The sequence below is a fragment of the Boleophthalmus pectinirostris genome, unplaced genomic scaffold (assembly GCF_026225935.1).
Source record: "Boleophthalmus pectinirostris isolate CB_2022bp ecotype Guang Dong unplaced genomic scaffold, ASM2622593v1 HiC_scaffold_3, whole genome shotgun sequence".
Classification (NCBI taxonomy): Eukaryota; Metazoa; Chordata; class Actinopteri; order Gobiiformes; family Gobiidae; genus Boleophthalmus; species Boleophthalmus pectinirostris.
In genome coordinates, this window is record NW_026571299.1 from 26018271 (window position 1) to 26039164 (window position 20894).

Here is a 20894-nt window from a genome sequence, read left to right on the forward strand (position 1 = left end):
AGGCAAGGCGGAGAAGTGAGGAGCGGGGGGAGCGGGTGTGCGGACATTTCGTTCGCGGACGAGAAGTGAGGAGCAGGGAGAAGAGCGGAGCAGGGAGAGAGGAGAGAGGAGAGAGGGAGGGGAGCGGTGCGCGGAGATTCCGTGCCCGTAGAAGTGAGGAGAAGGGGGAAGAGCGGAACGGGCAGCGGGGACAGGAGTAGGAAAGGGGAGCAGAGAAGGTTGCGCGGAGATTCAGTGCGAATGAACTAGCTACAACACGCAGCAGCAAGCGGACTCTTTCTTTGCCTTGAAAATTACGTTTTCAGACATAGGATATCGCTTTCGTGTCCTGAAAAACGTTTGACTAGCTCTTGGAAATAAAGTACGTTTTCATAATAAGCAGAAGTTACCTGTCCAGGAGTAATTTGGCGACCAATGCGTCAGTCTTTAGACCCTGCGTCTGCTTCAGTCGCGCCATCGCTGGAATGAATCTACAAGAATCACCTTAGTTTGGCTTCGCTGCTTTTCCCCTTGTCTTCTTCTTTCAGCGACCTCAAAAACGGACTTTCTTTTGCGGCTAACTGCTCCTGGATTCTTGTCTGCCATTGCAACAAACTTTGTGCTAACTGCGAGGAAGATATAGGTCAAAAAAAAGCCGCTAAGAACTGTTGCATTGGTGGAGTAAACAGCGTCTGTGCGTCTTGCGTCTGTGGACTGCGTGACAGGCGTACGTAAACCACGTACCGGCGGCGCGCAGGCAGGTCAGTTACGCTAGAAACGTAGGGAGTTTGATTGATAGCCTGTCAGCTAACAGATAACGAGGCCGTGTCGTTATCTATTGGCAAATGTTTAGCTGGCCCCACCACGTCCAGAGTTGATGAATTTTTATTCTCTTTTTTTTGGTCATCATAATTACAAGGCTACTGCACCTCTATAATGCTATCATTGACAACTTGAAACAAAAAAACAAAAAAAAAAATCCTCCATACAACCTTTTAAGCGCTGCTGCAGCTCCTGGTGTGAATTCGGGGTCAGTGATTGGTCTTAGTTTAAGCTTGTCTGGCAATACGGGAGTTTCTACATCCCATATGTGAGATACCGAAACGAAAGAGGGCTTTAGGTTAAGAAATTATCCCAGATTTTCTGAAACATGAGTGTGGTATCTCACCAGACCGCCCTCCTTTAAGACAGTGAAAATCCAGTACAACGTATTTATCTGTTCCAAAAGCGGCAAATGAGATTTTTTCCTAGATTACAATTACATTTTTAGTATTTTATTCATATTGCTCAGATCCATAAAATTATTACACACTCCAGGTCACAAAATTTGACAAATAACATTTTATATTAAAGCAACATAGCGTAACTTTCTGGAGGTGGCACTTTACCTGCATCCATGTAAATTTATAGTTAAAACCACATTTTGGAACATTCTCCATGGGGGTAATTATGTTTTATGTCATACAGCGGAATAGCGAGGAGAAAATTCAGTTTATCGACCAGACAAAAGTTAGTTTGGTTGAAGACGTTTCGCAGCTCATCCAAGCTGCTTCTTCAGTTCTAGTCAGAATGCTGGTGGATATAAGGAAGTTATAAGGAAGTGTCCACCAGCATTCTGACTAGAACTGAAGAGGATTCTACCTGGATGACTGAGGGATTCTTCACACATACTGTGGAATATTATAGCCAAAGGAACAACATTTCCATGGAAACAACAAAAGGATGTCTTCCAGGCAAAAGGTTTGAGGAGATTTTAAAGATTTTTTTTTTGTTTGTATTTTTGAAAAGTTACACAGTGGGGCTTTGAAAATGTAGATACATTTGATATGAAACAAATTCACATAAATTTAAAATGGCTGTAAAAACTGGATGGACTTCTGTCTCACCTTGAAGTATGTGTTCCCAACATTGATTGTATTTAGCGGCCCGGGCAGATCCTTGTGCCCAAGGTAGGCCAGTGAGAAGCTAGCATAGCCTCTGGATGCTAACAAAGCCGAGCGGTACTCCACCAAACCTCCACCCATCCCCCAAAGATCTAAAATGGCCGGGAATGGACCAGGACCTGCAAAAATGCATACAGTGATTTATCATTTAATAAACTGTGATTTTTGGCATATTGCATACAGCTGAAGTAGTTATAGTAGTAAATGTACTCCAGTATACGTACTACGTAAACTGTATATATGGTGTTTTAATGGCATTTTTAACTTTTCCTAGTCATTCCTAGCAATTTAGTGTAACCTGGGTATAAACTCGCAACTTTCTGGTTCAGCCTGGAATGTTTCATTGCACGGCATACGGCACAGAGCACTTCGAAGGACATGCGGGCCCGTTCACACAAGAAAACATGCTATTAAAGGTATTTCTGTGACAGAATGCGCTCCTGCTGGGTCAAACAGACCCGAAATTGTGTTTTTTCCTTCATTTAAAGCCCTCCCGCTTTCCTGGTGGGTCAAACAGACCCAAAATTGTGTTTTTTCCTTCATTTAAAACCCTACTGCTCTCCTGCTGGCTCAAACAAATCCCAAATTGTTTTTTTTTTTTTTAATTTAATCACTCCTTGGGCCTGTGTACAACAGCTGTGTTTCATTTTATTGCATGCACTACTGACTGCATACAGCAGGGGGCAATATTTTTTATTTTAATAAAGTGTCTATTAAATGAAGGAAAAAAAAAATATTTCGGGTTTGTTTGACCCACCAGGAGAGTGTGAGGGTTAATTGTGTGCTGCCTCCAGAAACACCTGGCTTCAGGGGCAGAGTGTGGATAAGTGTTAGCAGTATTGGGCAGTAACTAGTTACAAAGTAGGGGAATACTGTAATCTCATAGATTTTTTAGTAATGTGGCCATGTTATAGTTTAAAATTGAGTAATTAGATTACAGTTACTTGGCCCAGTAACTTTTAGTTACCTTTTCCCTGCTAAAAATGTGTGTAATTCATAGAAGTGTGTTATAAAACAGATGAACAGGAGCTTATTTTGATTATTAATCAAATAAACTATTCAGGCTTATGTATGCAATCTTCATTTTACTGCTGATGACATTTACTTCAGTGGGTTTTATCACAGTCGTTAGGCAAGCCCAGTGTCAGTAACTACACTGAAAGTTGTAATCGCATCTTTCCACACGTCTTCCTGGTTTGTGACGTAAGGGTGAATAGAGCCTATTACTTTTGAAACAAAGTAATCAGATTAGTACAAAAAAGAGAAAACAGTGACTGCATCACTGGATCAAATAAATATTAGGCAGGTGTTCTTCAAGGATCCAGGATAGATTAAAAAGAAATAGAAGGAGATCTTCTACGTGGTCTTCTTAGTGACTTCCCTTTATGTCTGCCCCCTTGCATTCCTAAATAAAGAAGACCAGTTCCTTCCTAAATAAAGAACTTTTATCATAAATCAGAGTGCCTATGATCTCCTTCTATTTCTTTCTAATCAGTAGTTTTTATGTGATTATTCTTGGCATGAGTAGTCCATAGTCAGTAACCAGACCTTCCCCCTGGTTACTTTGAATCTGTGTAAAAATAGGACTTGTGTCTGATCACCTGGGGGTAGGAATAAGGTCCCTACGAGTCCATTTTGTCGGATCTCGATCCTCTTAACCCCTGGAGCCATGTACCAGCGCTCAGTGGAGATGGAGGCCAGCTCTGTGTGCTCTGCTCCCCGGTGACCTAGAGAAACGTGGCCCTCCAAAACAGACACTTTAAACACATAGGGAGTGTGCATGTTCCTCTTTCTCAACCTGTGGACAAACCATAGATTGTATAAGTGAAGTGGAAAAAGTGAGTGTGACGTCATAGCCCACAGCATTTGACTGCAACCAAATAAAGTTTATTGAGGCTGGCAGTTACAGTGGCAACCAGGGCTCGCAGGAAGCACTTTGTGCCCATGCTCACATCCTGTTTGTCAGTCAATATAGTCTAAGAGGCAAACAGAAGAACACCACCACTATTAAAGGTGCACTGTGTAACAATTCTAACTCTGAGTGAGGTTCCCTCTCTGGAGATCTGACCTGTAATTTACCCTGATGGCAGTACCTGCTTGTCCCGATGGAGATAACTTTAATACTGTGGAACATTCTAGTCAAAATTAAAATATCTCCATGGAGATAAGAAGGCGATGTATGTTCAGTGCATATTTACAAGAAAATAATATTTTTTGAAGATAATATTCAAATCATATTTTTGCATCCATCCATCCATTTTCTTCCGCTTATCCAGGGTCGGGTCGCGGGGGCAACAGTCTGAGGAGGGACTCCCAGACTTCCCTCTCCACACACACATCCTCCAGCTCTTCCAGGGGGATCCCGAGACGTTCCCATGCCAGCCAAGAGACATAGTCCCTCCAGCATGTCCTGGGTCTTCCCGGGGCCTCCTCCCGGTGGGACGTGCCCGGAACACCTCCCGAGGGAGGCGTCCAGGAGGCATCCGAAACAGATGCCCGAGCCACCTCAACTGGCTCCTCTCAACATGGAGGAGCAGCGGCTCTATTCCGAGCTCCTCCCGTGTGACTGAGCTCCTCACCCTATCTCTAAGGGAGCGCCCAGCCACCCTGCGGAGGAAACTCATTTCGAGCGCTTGTATCCGCGATCTTGTCCTTTTCGGTCCTTACCCAAAGCTCATGACCATAGGTGAGAGTAGGAACGTAGATTGACCGGTAAATGGAGAGTTTCACCTTTCGACTCAGCTCTCTCTTCACCACAACAGTCCTATACAAGGACTGCATCACTGCCGACGCTGCACCGATCCGCCTGTCAATCTCACGCTCCATCCTTCCTTCAGCCTGACGGCATCCCTTACTTCCGGTGTCCACCACTGGGTTTGGGGATTGCCGCCGCGACAGGCACCACAGACCTTATGCCCACAGCTACGAGCGGCCGCATTGACAATAGAGGATGAGAACATAGCCCACTTGGACTCCATGTCCCCAGCCTCCCCCGGAATCTGGGAGAAGCACTCCTGGAGGTGTGACTTGAAGATCCCTCTGACAGAGGGCTCTGCCAGACGTTCCCAACAGACCCTCACAATACGCTTGGGCCTGCCAGGTCCCTCCGACTTCCTCCTCTGCCAGCGGATCCAACTCATAACCAGGTGGTGATCAGTTGACAGCTCAGCCTCTCTCTTCACCCAAGTGTCCAAGACACGCGGCCGGAGGTCAGATGACACGACTACAAAGTCAATCATCGACCTCCGGCCTAGGGTGTCCTGGTGCCACATGCACTGATGGACACCCTTGTGCTTGAACATGGGGTTTGTTATGGACAAACTGTGACTAGCACAGAAGTCCAATAATAAAAGACCGCTCGGGTTCAGATCAGGGAGGCCGTTCCTCCCGATCACCCCTCTCCAGGTGTCACTGGCGTTGCCCACGTGGGCGTTGAAGTCCCCCAGTAGAACAACGGAGTCCCCAGTCGGTGCACTGTCTAGTACCCCTCCCAGGGACTCCAAGAAGGCCAGGTACTCTGCACTGCTGTTCGGCCCGTAGGCCGACACAACAGTGAGAGACCTGTCCCCAACCCGAAGGCACAGGGACATGACCCTCTCGTTCACCGGAGTGAACTCCAACACTTGGTGGCTGAGCTGTGGGGCTATAAGCAAGCCCACACCAGCTCGCTGCCGCTCCCTGTGGGCAACGCCAGAGAAATGGAGGGTCCAACCCCCTTCAAGGAGTTGGGTACCAGAGCCCAAGCTGTGCATAGAAGTGAGCCCGACTATATCTAGCCGGTATCTCTCAACGTCCCGCATAAGCTTGGGCTCCTTCCCCCCCAGCGAGGTGACATTCCACGTCACCACAGCCAGATGCTGTGTGTGCGGAGCAGGCCGTCCAGACACCCGTCCCCGACCGCCGCCCAGTCCTCTGTGGACCCAACCCCTATGAACCCCTCTGCGGGTGGTGAGCCCACAGGAGGGTGGACCCACGTTGTCCTTTCGGGCTGAGCCCGGCCAGGCCCCGTGGGCAACGGCCCGGCCACCAGGCACTCGCATTCGAGCCCCAACCCCAGGCCTGGCTCCAGGGTGGGGCCCCGGCTGCGCCATACCGGGCGACGTAACGGTCCTCGATATTGAACTATTCATATGAGTTCTGTGAACTGCTCTCAGTCTGCCTGTTAGTCTGACCTGTTTGCCATGGGAGACCCTACCAGGGGCGTGATGCCCCAGGCAACATAGCTCCTAGGATCATTCGGGTACACAAACTCCCCCACCACAGTAAGGTGGCAGTTCGGGGGGAGCATATTTTTGCAATCTTTCAGAAATATCTTTATTATTTTTGTTTGTATGACCAAAATGTGCCTGGTATTTAGCACAAAACATGACAATTGGGCTTAGAGCTAGTAGTTAAAGCATATACTAGTATAGTAGTTTCCTCTGGTTCATTATGGATGCTCTTGTTGACTCCAGTATCCATGGTTACAGCAGGTTAATGCTGTAGCCATGGGTTTTCTTCACCTGCCTTAGTCCCTCTCTCTCTCCTGGAGCCGGCTCCAGACTCCAGAACAGCCCCATTGGTTCACAGCCAACGAACGAGCCCCCGACTGAAGAATGTGTGCACACTAAAGAGAAAGAGACAGAGAAGAAGGAAGTCAAACATATCTGATCACATCAGAGTCAAAGTCACCACATACAATTTTTTTAATTATATATAAGTTAAATTGAAATGGAAATTACAGAGACATTTACAGACATCCCGTCCTTGAAACGTCACCTTATCGTGGTGGAGGGGTTTGAGTGCCCGAATGATACCAGGAGCTTCATGGCCACCCAAGGCAAACAGGTCCGGGGGCCGGGTCAGATTAAGAACGGTTCAGAAGCCCCCTATATTGAGTGCACCAACGAGGTTAGATACGTCGCCCGGACTGGGGTCACCGAGGCCCCACCCTGGAGACAGGCCTGGGGTGGGTGCTCAACGCGCCTGGTGGCCGGCCCGTCCCCCACAGGCACAGTCCGAAGGAGTGATGTGGCGCCGCCCTTCCGTGGGCCCACCACCTGCGGGAGTCGAAGGCGGGGACCTCAACGACCGGATCTCTAGACATGGAGACTAGCTCTGGGGGCATGGAATGTCACCACGTTGGGGGGGAAGGAGCCTGTGCTTGTGCAGGAGGTTGAGCGCTATCGACTAGACATATTCGACCTCACCTCCATGCACAGTTTGGGCTCTGGAACCCAACTCCCAACTCCTTGAGAGGGGCTGGACTTTCTATTTCTCTGGAATTGGAGCTGGTGCTGGTGTGGGCCTGCTCATTGCCCCACAGCTCAGCCGCTGTGTGTTGGAGTTCACCCCGGTGAACAAGAGGGTCGCGTCCCTGCACCTTCGGGTCAGGGACAGGTCTCTCATGGTGGTGTCGGCCTACAGGCCCGAACAGCAGTGCAGAGTACCCTGGGAGGGGTAATAGACAGTGCACCGACCGGGGACTCCGTTGTTCTACTGAGAGACTTCAACGCCCATGTGGGCAACGACAGTGACACTTGGAGAGGGGTGATTGGAAGGTACGGCCTCCCTGATCTGAACCTGAGCGGTGTTCTGTTGTTGAACTTCTGTGCTAGTTATGGTTTGTCCATAACGAACACCATGTTCGAGCACAAGGGTGTCCATCAGTGCATGTGGCACTAGGCTCCTAGGCTGGCTCCTAGGCTGGAGGTCGATGATCGACTTTATAGTAGTGTCATCTGACCTCTGCCCGCATGTCTTGGACACTTGGATGAAGAGAGGGGATGAGCTGTCAACTGATCACCAGGGGGGGGGGGGGGGGCGGAAAGACCTGGCAGGCCCAAGCGTGTAGTGAGAGTCTGTTGGGAACATCTGGCAGAGCCCTCTGTCAGAGGGACTTTCAACTCGCACCTCCAGGAGAACTTCTCCCAGATTCCGGGGAGGCTGGGGACATGGAGACATGGACATTGTCGATGCGGCCTCTCATAGCTGTGGGCGTAAGGTCTGTGGTGCCTGTCGCTGCGATAATCCCCGAACCCGGTGGTGGAACACCGGAAGTAAGGGATGCCATCAGGCTGAAGAAGGACTCCTATCGTGCCTTGCTGGCTCGTGGGACTCCTGAGGCAGCTGATCGGTACCGGCGGGCCAAGCGTGCTGCAGCCCGTGCGGTCGCGGTGGCAAAAACTCGGAGCTGGGAGGAGTTCGGGGAGGCCATGGAGGATGACTGTCGGACGGCCTCAAAGAGTTTCTGGCAAACCGTCCGGCGCCTCAAGAGGGGGAAGCAGTTCTTCACCAACACTGTTTACAGTGCGGGGGGAGAGCTGTTGACCACGACTGGGGACGTTGTCGTTGGCGGTGGAAGGAATACTTTGAGGATCTCCTCAATCCCACTGTCACGTCTTCAGAGGAGAAAGCTGAGACTGGGGACTTGGATGTGGACTCATCCATCAACCTGGCTGAAGTCACTGGCAAGCTTCTTTGTGGAAAGGCTCCGGGGGTGGATGAGATCCATCCTGAGTACCTTAAGTCCCTGGATGTTGTAGGGCTGTCTTGACTGACACGCCACTTCAACATTGCATAGGCCCGATCCCTTCAACATAGGGATCGGGGCCCTTTGCTAAGGGCTGTCTGGTCCCGGTATGACCACAGCAGGAGCTGTGTTCGCATTGCCGGCAATAAGTTAGACCTGTTCCCTGTGCATGTTGGACTCCGCCAAGGCTGCCCTTTGTCACTGGTTCTGTTCATGGTATTTATGGAAAGGGGCTGGAGGGGGTCCAGTTTGGGGACCACAAGGGGTGTTTGGAGACGATGTTGTCCTGTTGGCTTTATCGAACCAGGACCTGCAATGTGCACTGGGGCGGTTTGCAGCTGAGTGTGAAGTGGCTGGGATGAGGATCAGCTCTTCTAAGTCCGAAGCCATGGTTCTCGACTGGAAAAAGGTGGCTTGCCCTCTCCGGGTGGGTGGTGAGTCCTTGCCTCAAGCGGGGGAGTTTAAGTATCTTGGAGTCTTGTTCATGAGTGAGGGGAGGACGGAACGTGAGATTGACAGGCGGATCGGTGCAGCGTCTGCAGTGATGCAGTCGCTGTATCAGACCGTTGTGGTGAAGAGGGAACTGAGCCGAAAGGTGATGCTCTCTATTTACCAGTCAGTCTTCGTTCCTACTGTCACCTATGGTCATGAGCTCTGGGTAATGACTGAAAGGACGAGATCATGGATACAAGCGCTAAAAATAAGTTTCCTCCGCAGGGTGGCTGGGTGCTCCCTTAGAGATAGGGTGAGGAGCTCAGTCACAGGGGAGGAGCTGGGAGTAGAGCCACTGCTCCTCCACATCGAGAGGAGTCATTTGAGGTGGTCCCACCGGGAGGAGGCCCCGGTGAAGACCCAGGACATGCTGAAGGGACTATGTCTCTTGGCTGGCCTGGCAACGCCTCGGGGTCCCCTCGGAGCTGGAGGTCGTGTCAGAGGTGAAGGAAGTCCGGGAGTCCCGGCTTAGACTGCTGCCCCCGCAACCCGGCCCCAGATAATCGGCTTCTTTGAATCCTAGTTGTAATGGACTTCTATTGAAAAAACGTCACTCCTGGCACAATCTCTGCTGTTGAGCTTCTAATTCTGGTCTTAAAATGTTAAAATGTTTGAACCCACTGTACATGGTAAATCAATGTATGGTGTTTATCAGTGAGTCTTTTTATTAAAGATTGTATGGAGGATTTTCAGAGAAAAGTGAAATACTGCGACTGTTTGTCCTTCAACTGTTGCGCCTGCGCAGTGTTGGGGAGTAACGGATTACATGTACCACCGTTACGTAATCAGAGTACAAATTATGAGTAACTGTATTCCGTTACAGTTACTGTTTCAATGAGTGGTAATTGGATTACAAGGCGGTATTTTCCTGTTTTCACATTTTGTGCTACATCCCATTTATTTATTTATTTTATTTTGGTAATTCCACTCATTGCCGGAAACCCAAACAGAACGCGACAGTAAGAGCGATGTAAACGTCATGTTAAAGTTGGCGGTGTCAGTCACACAGTGGAAGCAGCAGTGCATTGGTAAAAACGCATTTGTGTCTTGGAAATTCTTCTCCCGATGTGAGATATATATAAAAAAAACTAATATAAAATCGCCTACAACTTAAATGTGAAACAGGGGCTACTGGCACTGGTGAAAACAAACATTTTAAAAGTAACCTTCCCAACACTGCGCCTGCGTGACCCCTCCTCCTCCACAGCTCAATAAGTAGAAACGCCTTCTCCGCCTCCTCCACACGCAAGTCTCAGACTCGCGGCCCGGGGGCCAACTGCGGCCCTCGGAAGGATTTTTTGCGGCCCGCCACTTAATTCCAAAGAAGAATGTCAGTGCGGCCCGCGGTAGATGTACGCACAATCCCACCCCTCTACCGCGGGCCGCACTGACAGATGAAGCTGCAATCGGTGCCCATGCAGATTCACAACAGATTATTAGCGCAGTTTACATCCCAAAACTCAATTTACAGCAGTTGTGAAGCAACGAGTCTAAGTGGATCTGTTAATACGAGTACACATGCACATACTGCGTCACCGAAAAACCAAAACAAACCACACATGGTGGTACATGTGTGCGCACTTCACTTTATGCTCCCACAACCACAGTATCAGAGCGCAGAGGAGGCGCTGACAGAATTCCCCTGTTCATAAGTATGGGACCTTTATTGGAGGGGCTAATAAGAAATAAAAAGACATTGACAGTCTGTTTACCTGCTCAATACTCAGTGCGTAACTTGCTGGCAACCTGATGACCAAGCTCCACATATGTGTCACCGAAATCCACGCCCACTCAGTGGCAAACACAGCTGTCCCATCAATATGCAAGCACCACAAAACTGCAGTGATCTATTCCAGAGGCTTGGCGACATGTTAGCAAAAACTATGAGGCAAAAACAAGCCGTCTTCCATCCATGTTTGACATACGAGAAGCAGATACACTCCAGTGTGGTCCGCTTTCACACCGGCAAACGAACCAAAACTGGTCCGATTAACCAGCCTCTGTATCCCGGTAGAACAGCGATATCTCCAGTAACCAATACTGATGTTCCCTGTTAATACCGCGGGCTGTCCTCATCTTATCACCATGAACTCATAAAAAGCACTTTTCACTCCCCGCTCTACGTCATCTGAGCCTGGACAGAACCGGAGCTGCTCCTGCTGGTTCGGGACTCGGGTTTCGATCTAGTCCGACTGTATTTCTCACACTAGGCTAAAAGCAGGACATTTTTTAAAGGTGAATCAATTGAATGGGCGATTGCCTATTGCCATAAAATTATTTGGTTAATTAAAGCCGAAAATAACAAATGCTGGTTCCTACATGATCACGGGGAACACCGGGACCTCTGTGCAGGTCCTGATCAGAAATACACACCCCCATTTTTGACTTGCTCTGATCTTCGTGTGTTACATTCTCTTTATTGGCCATTGTTGGTAAAATAATTCGAAAATGAATCGCGGCTGCGTCTGGACAACAATCTGTTACTGCGCTGGAGTCGTACAGCGCTTCATTACAGGCAAAGGAGACGCGTTTCTCCCATGATGCATTTCGAATAGTTCGTTTGGACCTGCTGTCTATGGTTTGGACTTGGGTTGGCGTTCACACCAGAGGTGCGGATTCAAGCGAAACAAGACCACCTCTTTTTTGTGGTCTCGGTCCGCTTGAGTTGGTCCGGGTCAGAGTCCGATTGACGCTTTCACACCAACGCAAACGAACCGAGCTAACCACTTCTGGTTCGAATGGACCGTTTGGTGCGCACCAAAAACTGTTGGTGTGAAAGCACCTAATACAGGTCAAGGCTCACTGATGAGCATCTTCAATCTATCCTGAGGATCTCATATGCTTCCTCTTGCAAGCCGAATATCTCTCAGCTGTGCAAGATGAAGCATAGCCAGGTTTCAACCAGCAAGGAGTAGGCAAAAGAAGAAGAGTAGATGTATTAGTTTAAACTTACGATCTGAATGCATTTCATATTCTGACCTGTTATTAAAGATTAAGAAAGTGTGTTGCATGTTGTTCTTTCTCTCTCTTTTATTCCCATGCAACCGCTATTTATCGAATACTCAATGCGGCCCAGCCTCACTCAGACTTTCTCTAATGTGGCCCCCAGGTAATTTGAGTTTGAGACCCCTGCTTTAGACCATTTGTCTGCTGCAATGCATGCCATCTCTGGAAAGAAGCTCCAAGTATCACCATAGTTTGGCTTCGCTCCTTTTCTCCTTTTCTTCTTTCTCAAAACAGACCGTCCCAAAAACAGACTTTCTTTTGTAACTAACTGGTAGTGGATTCCTGTCTGCCATTGCAACAAACTTGGTGCTAACTGCAAGGAAGCGACAGCTCAAAAAAGCCACTAAGAACTGCTGCATTGGTTGAGTAAATGGCATTTTGCGTGAGAGGTATACGTAACCCATGTAATCCCAGTGTGCCGATAAGTCAGTTACACTAGAAATCAAACACAAAGCTTGATTGACAACCTAACAGACTTAACAGCCAACAAGTAACGAGGTAGCATCGTTATCTGTTGGCTGATGTTTACCTGGCCCTAAAACATCCACAGTTGATGGATTTTCATTCTTTTTTATTTTGGTCATCATGATTACAGGGCTGCTGCATCTTAATAATGATATTTTGAACTTTCATTGACAATTTAAAAATTTTAAAATCCACCATACAACCTTTAAAGGCGCACTGTGTAACTTTTCTGGTGGAGAATTCACCACCTGCTTGTCTCTTTTTGTTGTTGCTTTGCCTGGAATGTTCCACAGTATGGCATTATATTAAATGTACCTATCTTCACTGAGACCTGAATTTCTCTATTGAACTAAATACAATATTTGAACTCACAGTCGACAGTTCCCTCTGAGTCTGTGTTGTAGTGTGCGTAGGACTGCCACAGGTCTCCATCCTCACAGAACATCTGAGTGGACAAAGTGACCGGAGCCAGAGGAGGCAGGAAACGGGCTCTAATCCACATCTTTTCATCAATGAGCGCCCTGCAGGGGTCAGCAGAGAGCAGAGGGCCAGGTCTGAGGCTGCTGCCCTGACGAACATTCGCCAAAACACCTGAAGAAAAACAGATATAAATAGTCACGTTCATGACTGAGATGAACTGGATCTCAGTTTTTAAACCTATATCTATATATCTATATCTATCTATCTATCTATCTATCTATCTATATATATATATATATATATATATATATATATATATATATATATATATATATATATATATATATATATATATGTTTTTTTAAAACACTGATTTACAATGATCCAACAGAAATCTGTACGGAAGTAGGCAACACATGAGGGAGCTTTTTGCACAATAACACTTGGCATCATCATAACTGTACCGCAGTTGTCTGACAGATCCACAATGATACCTCTGTATTTATTTATACAGATGGACATCAGTGTGGTCCCCCGCGCACAGTCACATCCAGAACCAAATGTGGTCATAGGCCTCTCATGATAACAAACTTTGAGGTAGAAAACATAGATGATAATTATGCCACCAACACAATAACCCTCAAGTAGAATTATCCACAAAATACTATTCTAAAGCCATTTTCACACACCACCACCTGTCTGGTGGTGTGGAGAAATTATAGACTATATACAGAGTATCCTCCTGACCGAGAAGTGACAGATCACGACACAATGCACATTGTTTAGTACGTTTATAGAAACAAAACTTAAAGACACACAAACGGACTAAAGGACAGGATTTGGTGAAAAATTTTTAGGACTGAGGAAAGAGCGGAGGCTGCAGCTGATGGTGTCTGGAGGACATATTTATTCTCTTCCGTGCATGGGTACATATGGAGATGTTGGATCTGTTCACAGATCGTACTGTCTGTGGGGTTTATTGCAGATCTATCTTATTCAGCAGAAACATGTTCTCCCGTGTGCAAACACTCAGGTTATTTATGTATAAAATGGTGAAATTTGCCTTCAAACTAGAGCAGTAGAGGAGACTGAGGAGAATTATTATTATAGTCCATTTTGTGAGTGTTGGAGTTTTTTATTAAACAGCTGTAGGTTTTATGTGGCGTCTCCGTTATTCCCACCGCTGGTTGGTCGGATTCTCCAAACGCAGCTGAAGCTCCTTCTTCTATCTGCATAATGCTCTTATGGTTGACCCTGTAAAGTAGCTCAAAAGGTGTTGGGAGCGAAGAACGAGGCACTAGGAACTATGATTTGATGTATTTCGGAATTAGCCCTGTTTAATATCTGAAGAGGACACGGTTGGTGCACGTATTCACACAAATGGACCAGCACAAAAAAGTCTGGAGAAGAGCCGCATGGCACTGCATGTGTGAAAACTGCTTAAATGTACAATATGGTAAAAAATTTTATATATATATATATATATATATATATATATATATATATATATATATATATATATATATATATATATATATATATATATATATATATATATATATATATATATATATATATATATATATATATATATATATATATATATATATATATATATATATATATTTCATTAAATAAATACTAACTGAAAAATAGTGGATTCTATTTTCTACCCAATTCCTGGGTTAGGGCTGTTGGGACATTTTTTGGGGTTATTTTCAAAGAGTTGCGTTATTTTGCTTAACCCAAATACTGGGTCAACAGGCAAATACAAGATAATGATAGATATTTTCCTGCCCTTTTCTGGTCTACCAAACATTCTGGGTCAAATCATCTCACAACATCCCAGTGAAATGGTTGAAACACTTCAACTGTCAACAGCGGCCATTACTCATCTCATCTACTGCTCCAGAAAAACAACTGTTAAAGGTATTTAAACATGATTATTGCTTTATCTTTGTGATTTTATCTGCAAGTTTACACAATTTAATCATTTAATGTTAAATGTTACTAAGTAAACGTCTGACTTCTGCCTGCGAAGCATCTAGCCCTTTTTTTGAGCCAGGCTCTGTATTATGAATAGGAATTTTTTAATGGTGATATAGCAGAAAAAAAGACCAGAATCATGTAGAGCGGGTCATTATGAACAGTTGAAGATCAAAATGACATGGCTCATGGCTGCAGTTACATTGGAATATCGTGGCCTCTGTAAGTCAATGGGAGCTGTGGTCAGTAGGAACCAGAAGAATCCTCATGTGAATGTCCTTTTTGGAACACGGCAGCTAGCACGTTGACTATGTCCATATACTATCATATACTACAGTCTATGGTTCTTCCCTTTATGACAGTGGAGCAGACTACAGTGTCCACAGCCCTGAGCTCTGGACTCAGACTTCAACACAAATCTTTTGTTAAACCACAAATCTAAGTCTTACAAAATGAACAATTTAAATTAACATTTCACTGCTGAATTCATAACGTGTTCCAGTTAATGGTGTGACATGTTTTGATTATTTAATTATTTATTAAAATGCTTTTTGAACATTTTTGAATAATTATTTCTTAAATATGATTGTGGTGGTTAATATAAGCATTTAACCCGTGTGTTGGATAGAATAAACTCAGCAGAGTAGTAAAATACAACCCAGAATTAAGTAGAAAAAAACAACCCAAAAAGTTGGGTTCAAATATTAACCCAAACTGTTGGTACAGAGTGACCCAGTGATGGGTTATTATTTTACACAGGTTGGGTTATTTGTAACCAGTATTTTTTTGTGTGTGGCAGAATGAAACACCTAGACCTAGTTAATTTGTATCTATAATGAGTCTTGGGGTGCTCTCAAACTAGGACTTTAAAACCATGCTGTGCTCAAACACGATTACTTTTTGAGAGAAAAATCTTGGTGTACCTGCAGTTTAGACCTCTACAAGAATTGCTGAAATACATGGAATATTTGTACAGGCCAAAATTACAACAGCAGTTACCTCTTAAGGCTTAACATTGTTGATTTAACAAACAGAAAGTTAGAAAATCAAATAGTCTAACAATTAGTCAATAACAGACAGATCCACAAAATAATAATTAAAAAAGATTAGTTGACAAATTAAAATTTTGGTTGACCAAGACACCATCAACTGATTAAAACCAACTAAACGCCAACAGCTCTGGCAAAGATTTTTTTAATATCTTGCTGCCCTACACTGAAATATGTCAATGTGCAGTCTTACCCAGAGAACGGTTCAGCTGTGTAAATGTTGAGTGAATTCGCAGCCATGGGGTCATCGTCTCAGACTCAGACACGGCTCCTCTCTCTGTGTTTAATGAACAAATGAAACTATGCTAAAATAGTAACACACGTGTTTTGACATTTATTAAACCCCACGGAAGTCGTAAAATGTTACAAGTTTGACCGGTCTTATCTTGTTATAATCAAGGTTCAAAGAGGCAGAAGTCCACCTAAGTCACCTAATAATGTTATTTTTAGTATTGTCATATCTGGATTAGTAAAAAAAAAAAGAACTTACATTGGTGGTTTTCAGATTCTAGATTGTGTTAGTTTTCCTATTGATTACACTGTACTTTGCCATGGAATATCCAAAAGCCACAAATGTTGGACCTTGTTTTATTATTGATTAGAACCATGCATTTGTACAATATTAACTTTAGGGACACATTTTTGAGAAAGGTCCTATTCTCCACTATAACATGTTATAACAGGCTACTAAGAAAACATGTTATAGTGAAGCACAGGACCTTTCTCAAAAATGTGTCCCTATATTTAATACAAATAAGGGCAGCTAAAGTTATTGTACAAATGCACGGTTCTAATCAATAATAAAACAAGGTCCAACATTTGTGGCTTTTGGATATTCCATGGCAGGCTAATAACAAAACTACTACATATGTAACTTCTGGTGAGGAGTATGTGGCATGTTGCTGCTTTGTCTGGGATGTTTATGTTAACAATGTTTCACTGTAGAAGAAGTGCCACTTTCATGCCATACTGTGTACAAACTAAAACACAACTGAAGCACTCTTTTTAAAAACTTTCTCACTGAAAAAATAAAAAAATAAATAAAAAATAAGGTAGCAGATAAACTCAGAAGTTAGATAAACTACTATCACATCTACAGCCTATTCCTGTCCTGCATAATGCCCTTATTAAAGTACACATGCATTTAAAGTACAGTATTCAATAAGCTGAAGAAACATGCAATATATTGCATGTTTATTGCATGTGGTCATCGTGAATAGTGCCATCGTCATTGGGGTTGTATTATTTTAAGTGGGCCTGCCAATCTTGACAGTAAATAAGTTCTATCTGGACTACAAAGCTGCTATAATAATAATACTATTACTAATAATGATAATAATAATACTTTCCATTTATATAGCGCTTTTCAAGACACCCAAAGCGCTTTACAATAACAACATACACACGAGTGCGTTTAGGGGAGATTAAAATCCAGAAAAAACAGAAATGTTTTGAGAAGTGCTTTGAATAGGTCAGTGGTTTCAGCAGTTTTGTATGTGTGGAGGAAGCGTGTTCTAGAGTGCAGGGGCCTGGACACAGAAGGGTCTGTTTCCCATAAGCGTTTGAGCAACCGAGTTGCTGGAAGTGGGAGATGCTGCAGAGGTGGTAAAAGCCATGTTTTGTGATTGATTTGGTGTGGGGTTCAAAAGAGAGGGTTGAGTCCAGGATGATGCCCAGGTTGCAGATTGTTGGGGAGAGGCAGATGTCATTGCCACTGATGTTGAGCACCAGATCTCCAACCTCCTGGAGCAGTGGTCTGGTGGCCACAGCCATGAGCTTTGTTTTGTTGCTGTTGAATTTGAGCAAGTTATATGTCACCAGGTCTGAAGATCAGTAAGCCAGTTGGAGAGAGACTGAGGGGGGAGATGGGCGGAAGGCTTGATGGAGATGTAAAGTTGCGTATCGTTGGCGTATGAGTGGAAGTTGAGTCCATATTTACTTAGGCAGAGCGTGTAAATAATAAACAAAAGCACAGCAAGAGCACAGAACCTTGTGGTACACTTTGGTCGATGAGAGCAGGAGGAGAGCGGCAATTGTTTTGGCACAAGTCACAGCTGCCAACATCTAGAATATGAGAGGGGAGGAGTTTATAAAGTTCAGACTTCTTCCTACTCCTCTTAGGACATAATTGTACTACAGCACAATATGTACAATATGATTTCATAATAATTGAACTGAAACAAAAACAAACAAACATCTATTTCTCAAATAAATGAACAACAACAACCATCTTCTACACTGTATAAATTGTGCCGATGGAATTCTGCCTAGTGTGATGTCATCAATACAGAGCTCTCTATTTCCTGTCATTTTGAACATATTGTTCAACTTTTCTTCACAAACTGCTCAAAATACACATTTGAAATAGACCCAGGAGCATGAACATTTGAGAGAAGACTTGAAATACAAGATTTTTCAGATTTTATTCTTATTTTTGTTTAAGATCTGTTGAACAGATCAAAAATGTAATAATATGCAGATACAATAAAAATATAAGCATGCATTATATAGATGTGAAAACAGCATTAAAAAAAAAGGAATTATATTTTGCATGAGACATTTCAGAACTTGTTTGTAGAGGTCTACAGCACGGTGTAAACAGGTTTTAGACATAATCAGTCATAAAATATTCTCTGAATGACAGTTTAATACCTGAATGACCACACATAATGGGATCTAGTGCAGTGAATAGTGTCAATCAAAATCCTTGCCTGGAAAATCCAGAATGACACGTGTGAAAAAAAGAAGCTCATTGGTCACCCATAATTTACAAACAAAATTACATTTCTTTGACCTCAGGTTAAACAGTTTAGTTTTTAGTGTTTTAACACAATGTAACCACAAAGAAGTGACTTAACTGGAACTAGAACAGGTGAGATTATTTGTGCTGTTAAACAAGTTCCTATCAAATAACATTACAGTCACAAGCGAACTAGTCACTCTCACATTTTGTTGTCCAACTCCTAAACAGGACCACTGAAAGTGTTGATCACAGGGTCCTGAAAAAGTGTTGTTTAAATCCATTTTGTATTGTTCTTGAGTTTTCAGGTGCCTTTTTAATGCCCTACCCTCTGTCTCCTCTGAGGTGAGTTTCCATGAACTGGTGCACCTTTCTCCATGCGTCCTCCTGGGCCACAGCGTGTGGGGCTGGTTGTCCACCCCAAAGAGTAAACACTAAAAAACATAATCAATTAATTTACTTAAACATGTTTTTTTTTAAAGGTGCACTGTGAAACTCTTTGGTGGAGATGCCTGTCATCAATTTAGGCTTATTTATGTTCCACTTTCGTAATCCGTGCGTTCCAAGTGTCGTAACTGTCACTGCAATTAAACTTCCAAACATTTCTAAAGTCAAAGCTGCATTCTCTTACACATCCAGAAGAGGGGGCACAAAGTCAGTTAGTGAATTAACAGTCTATGACATTCTTTATACAATCTATGACCAAAACAGATGAAATAGAGCAACAAATAAACAAACATGGAGGTACAAACAGCAGTTTTAGATTACATTTGTTGTACAAGAGTCAAGAAAAATTAGATGAGGGAAGCATTTTTAGCAGTTTGTACTAGTCATGTTTTTAAAAGTTTAGCTTCCACTATGGAGCTGTGTTTTACTGTCCCCAGTGGTCAGCTCAAGTACAGCTCCATGGCAAAGATTACACAAGTTCTGAGGAGACGGACCAAGTGACGGACAGAGCTTAAATGAACCTTTATTGTTCAATACATGACAGATGGAACAATTATTTTTAGGGGTCAGTGTGTATCATGGGTGCTTTTTCTTTGTACTTGTGGGACATTTTCAAACTAACTACTGTGTTACTGTGAAAGTGTTTCATTGTGCTATTTATTTACTAAACCAGGATTAGAACAGGACCAAATGAAGTCCACCTCAGACTCAGGACTAAACTGGGAGCACAAACATATGTAACATGCCTTTTAACATGCTGTGGCAGTGTTTCACAATAGTTGGCAGCACACACTAAATTTCTAACTATTTTAGACACAAAGTTGCTAATTAAAATGCAACTAAAGACCATGAACATGGTTCACTTGCAAAAAGTGAATTTAGGTGAATCCCACATTGAACATTTGATTTCTGAATGTGGATTTCTTTTTCAGAGTCAGTAGTGCTTGTGTAGTGTGGTAATGGCACCAGTGGAGACAGACTCACATTTCTTTGGTTTGACAGTCCACAGAGACATTCGGGTGCTGGGGGAAAACGGTGGCTCAATGATGTGCCCAGCTCCAGGATATGACAGATGGTTGAACAGGTGACCCTTACCACAGGCGTTTAGGGTCTGCTTCAACTGAACAAGTGAACAAGTGTTAGACTAATCAGGCAACGCATGAAAACCACCTCTCCCTCACTGCTCCTTAAAGAAAAGGTGTTTTAGTTCTATATGGATTCAATCTTTCATTGCTATATTTACCAAAAACAATGTATTAACATGTTTATTCTTTTTTGACATTTCCCATTAAGAGCGCTTTTCAGGTTGTATCATGCTTTTGTATATTTATGGAGAATGGGTGACATAAGCTTTTATGTGGAGCATTGGACAGAATTTTACAGCTAAAAGTTAAACAAGTTACTGTGCCCTCAGGACTGACCCCAGTGCACACTAGATTTAGTTCTGTTTACTTCACTTTTGGATAGGCCTCATGTTATGTCCGCAGCTTGGGTCTGTACTTTGTGGGTGCATATTTGTGCTGCTGCTGGCTCTCTCTGCTCCTCCCTTCCTGATTCCAGACAGTGGGAGGGCCAACCTAACAAGCAGCACCTGATGGTGGGTGTGGCCCAACACCTTTAAAAGCTGGCTGCTGGAGACTGCATCTCTCTTCTCCCCTCTCAACCATGCGGCCACAATTTTGCTTGCACCCTATTTTTTAATAAATATCTATGCTTGTACCCTTTTTAAACATGTGTGGACTCCATCTTATTCGAACCCTGAGCCAGTTTGTGACACCTCACCCCAAAGATGCATCGTGAGCCATGGTCCAGCTCATTGGGGCTCGATCTGAACCGGAGCTGCTCCCACTGGTTCA

At 44.2% G+C, this 20894-nt stretch overlaps 1 protein-coding gene across 4 annotated transcripts in view; it reads right to left on the bottom strand.

Annotated features, from left to right (window-relative positions):
* Window positions 1-20894, bottom strand: part of LOC110171321 (acyl-coenzyme A thioesterase 5-like) — a 66714-nt gene that overhangs the window by 24387 nt on the left and 21433 nt on the right. For 3 of the 4 annotated variants that reach the window (XM_055160403.1, XM_055160400.1, XM_055160402.1), the window contains 5 exons: window positions 20023-20158; window positions 12769-12987; window positions 6429-6528; window positions 3524-3720; window positions 1866-2041 (listed from right to left, as the gene is read on the bottom strand). In XM_055160403.1, coding sequence (XP_055016378.1) covers window positions 1866-2041; window positions 3524-3720; window positions 6429-6528; window positions 12769-12987; window positions 20023-20158 — 828 coding nt within the window. Of the gene's footprint in view, window positions 1-1865; window positions 2042-3523; window positions 3721-6428; window positions 6529-12768; window positions 12988-18919; window positions 19026-20022; window positions 20159-20894 lie in introns of all 4 variants that reach the window. The other variant, XM_055160401.1, reaches the window with a different exon arrangement.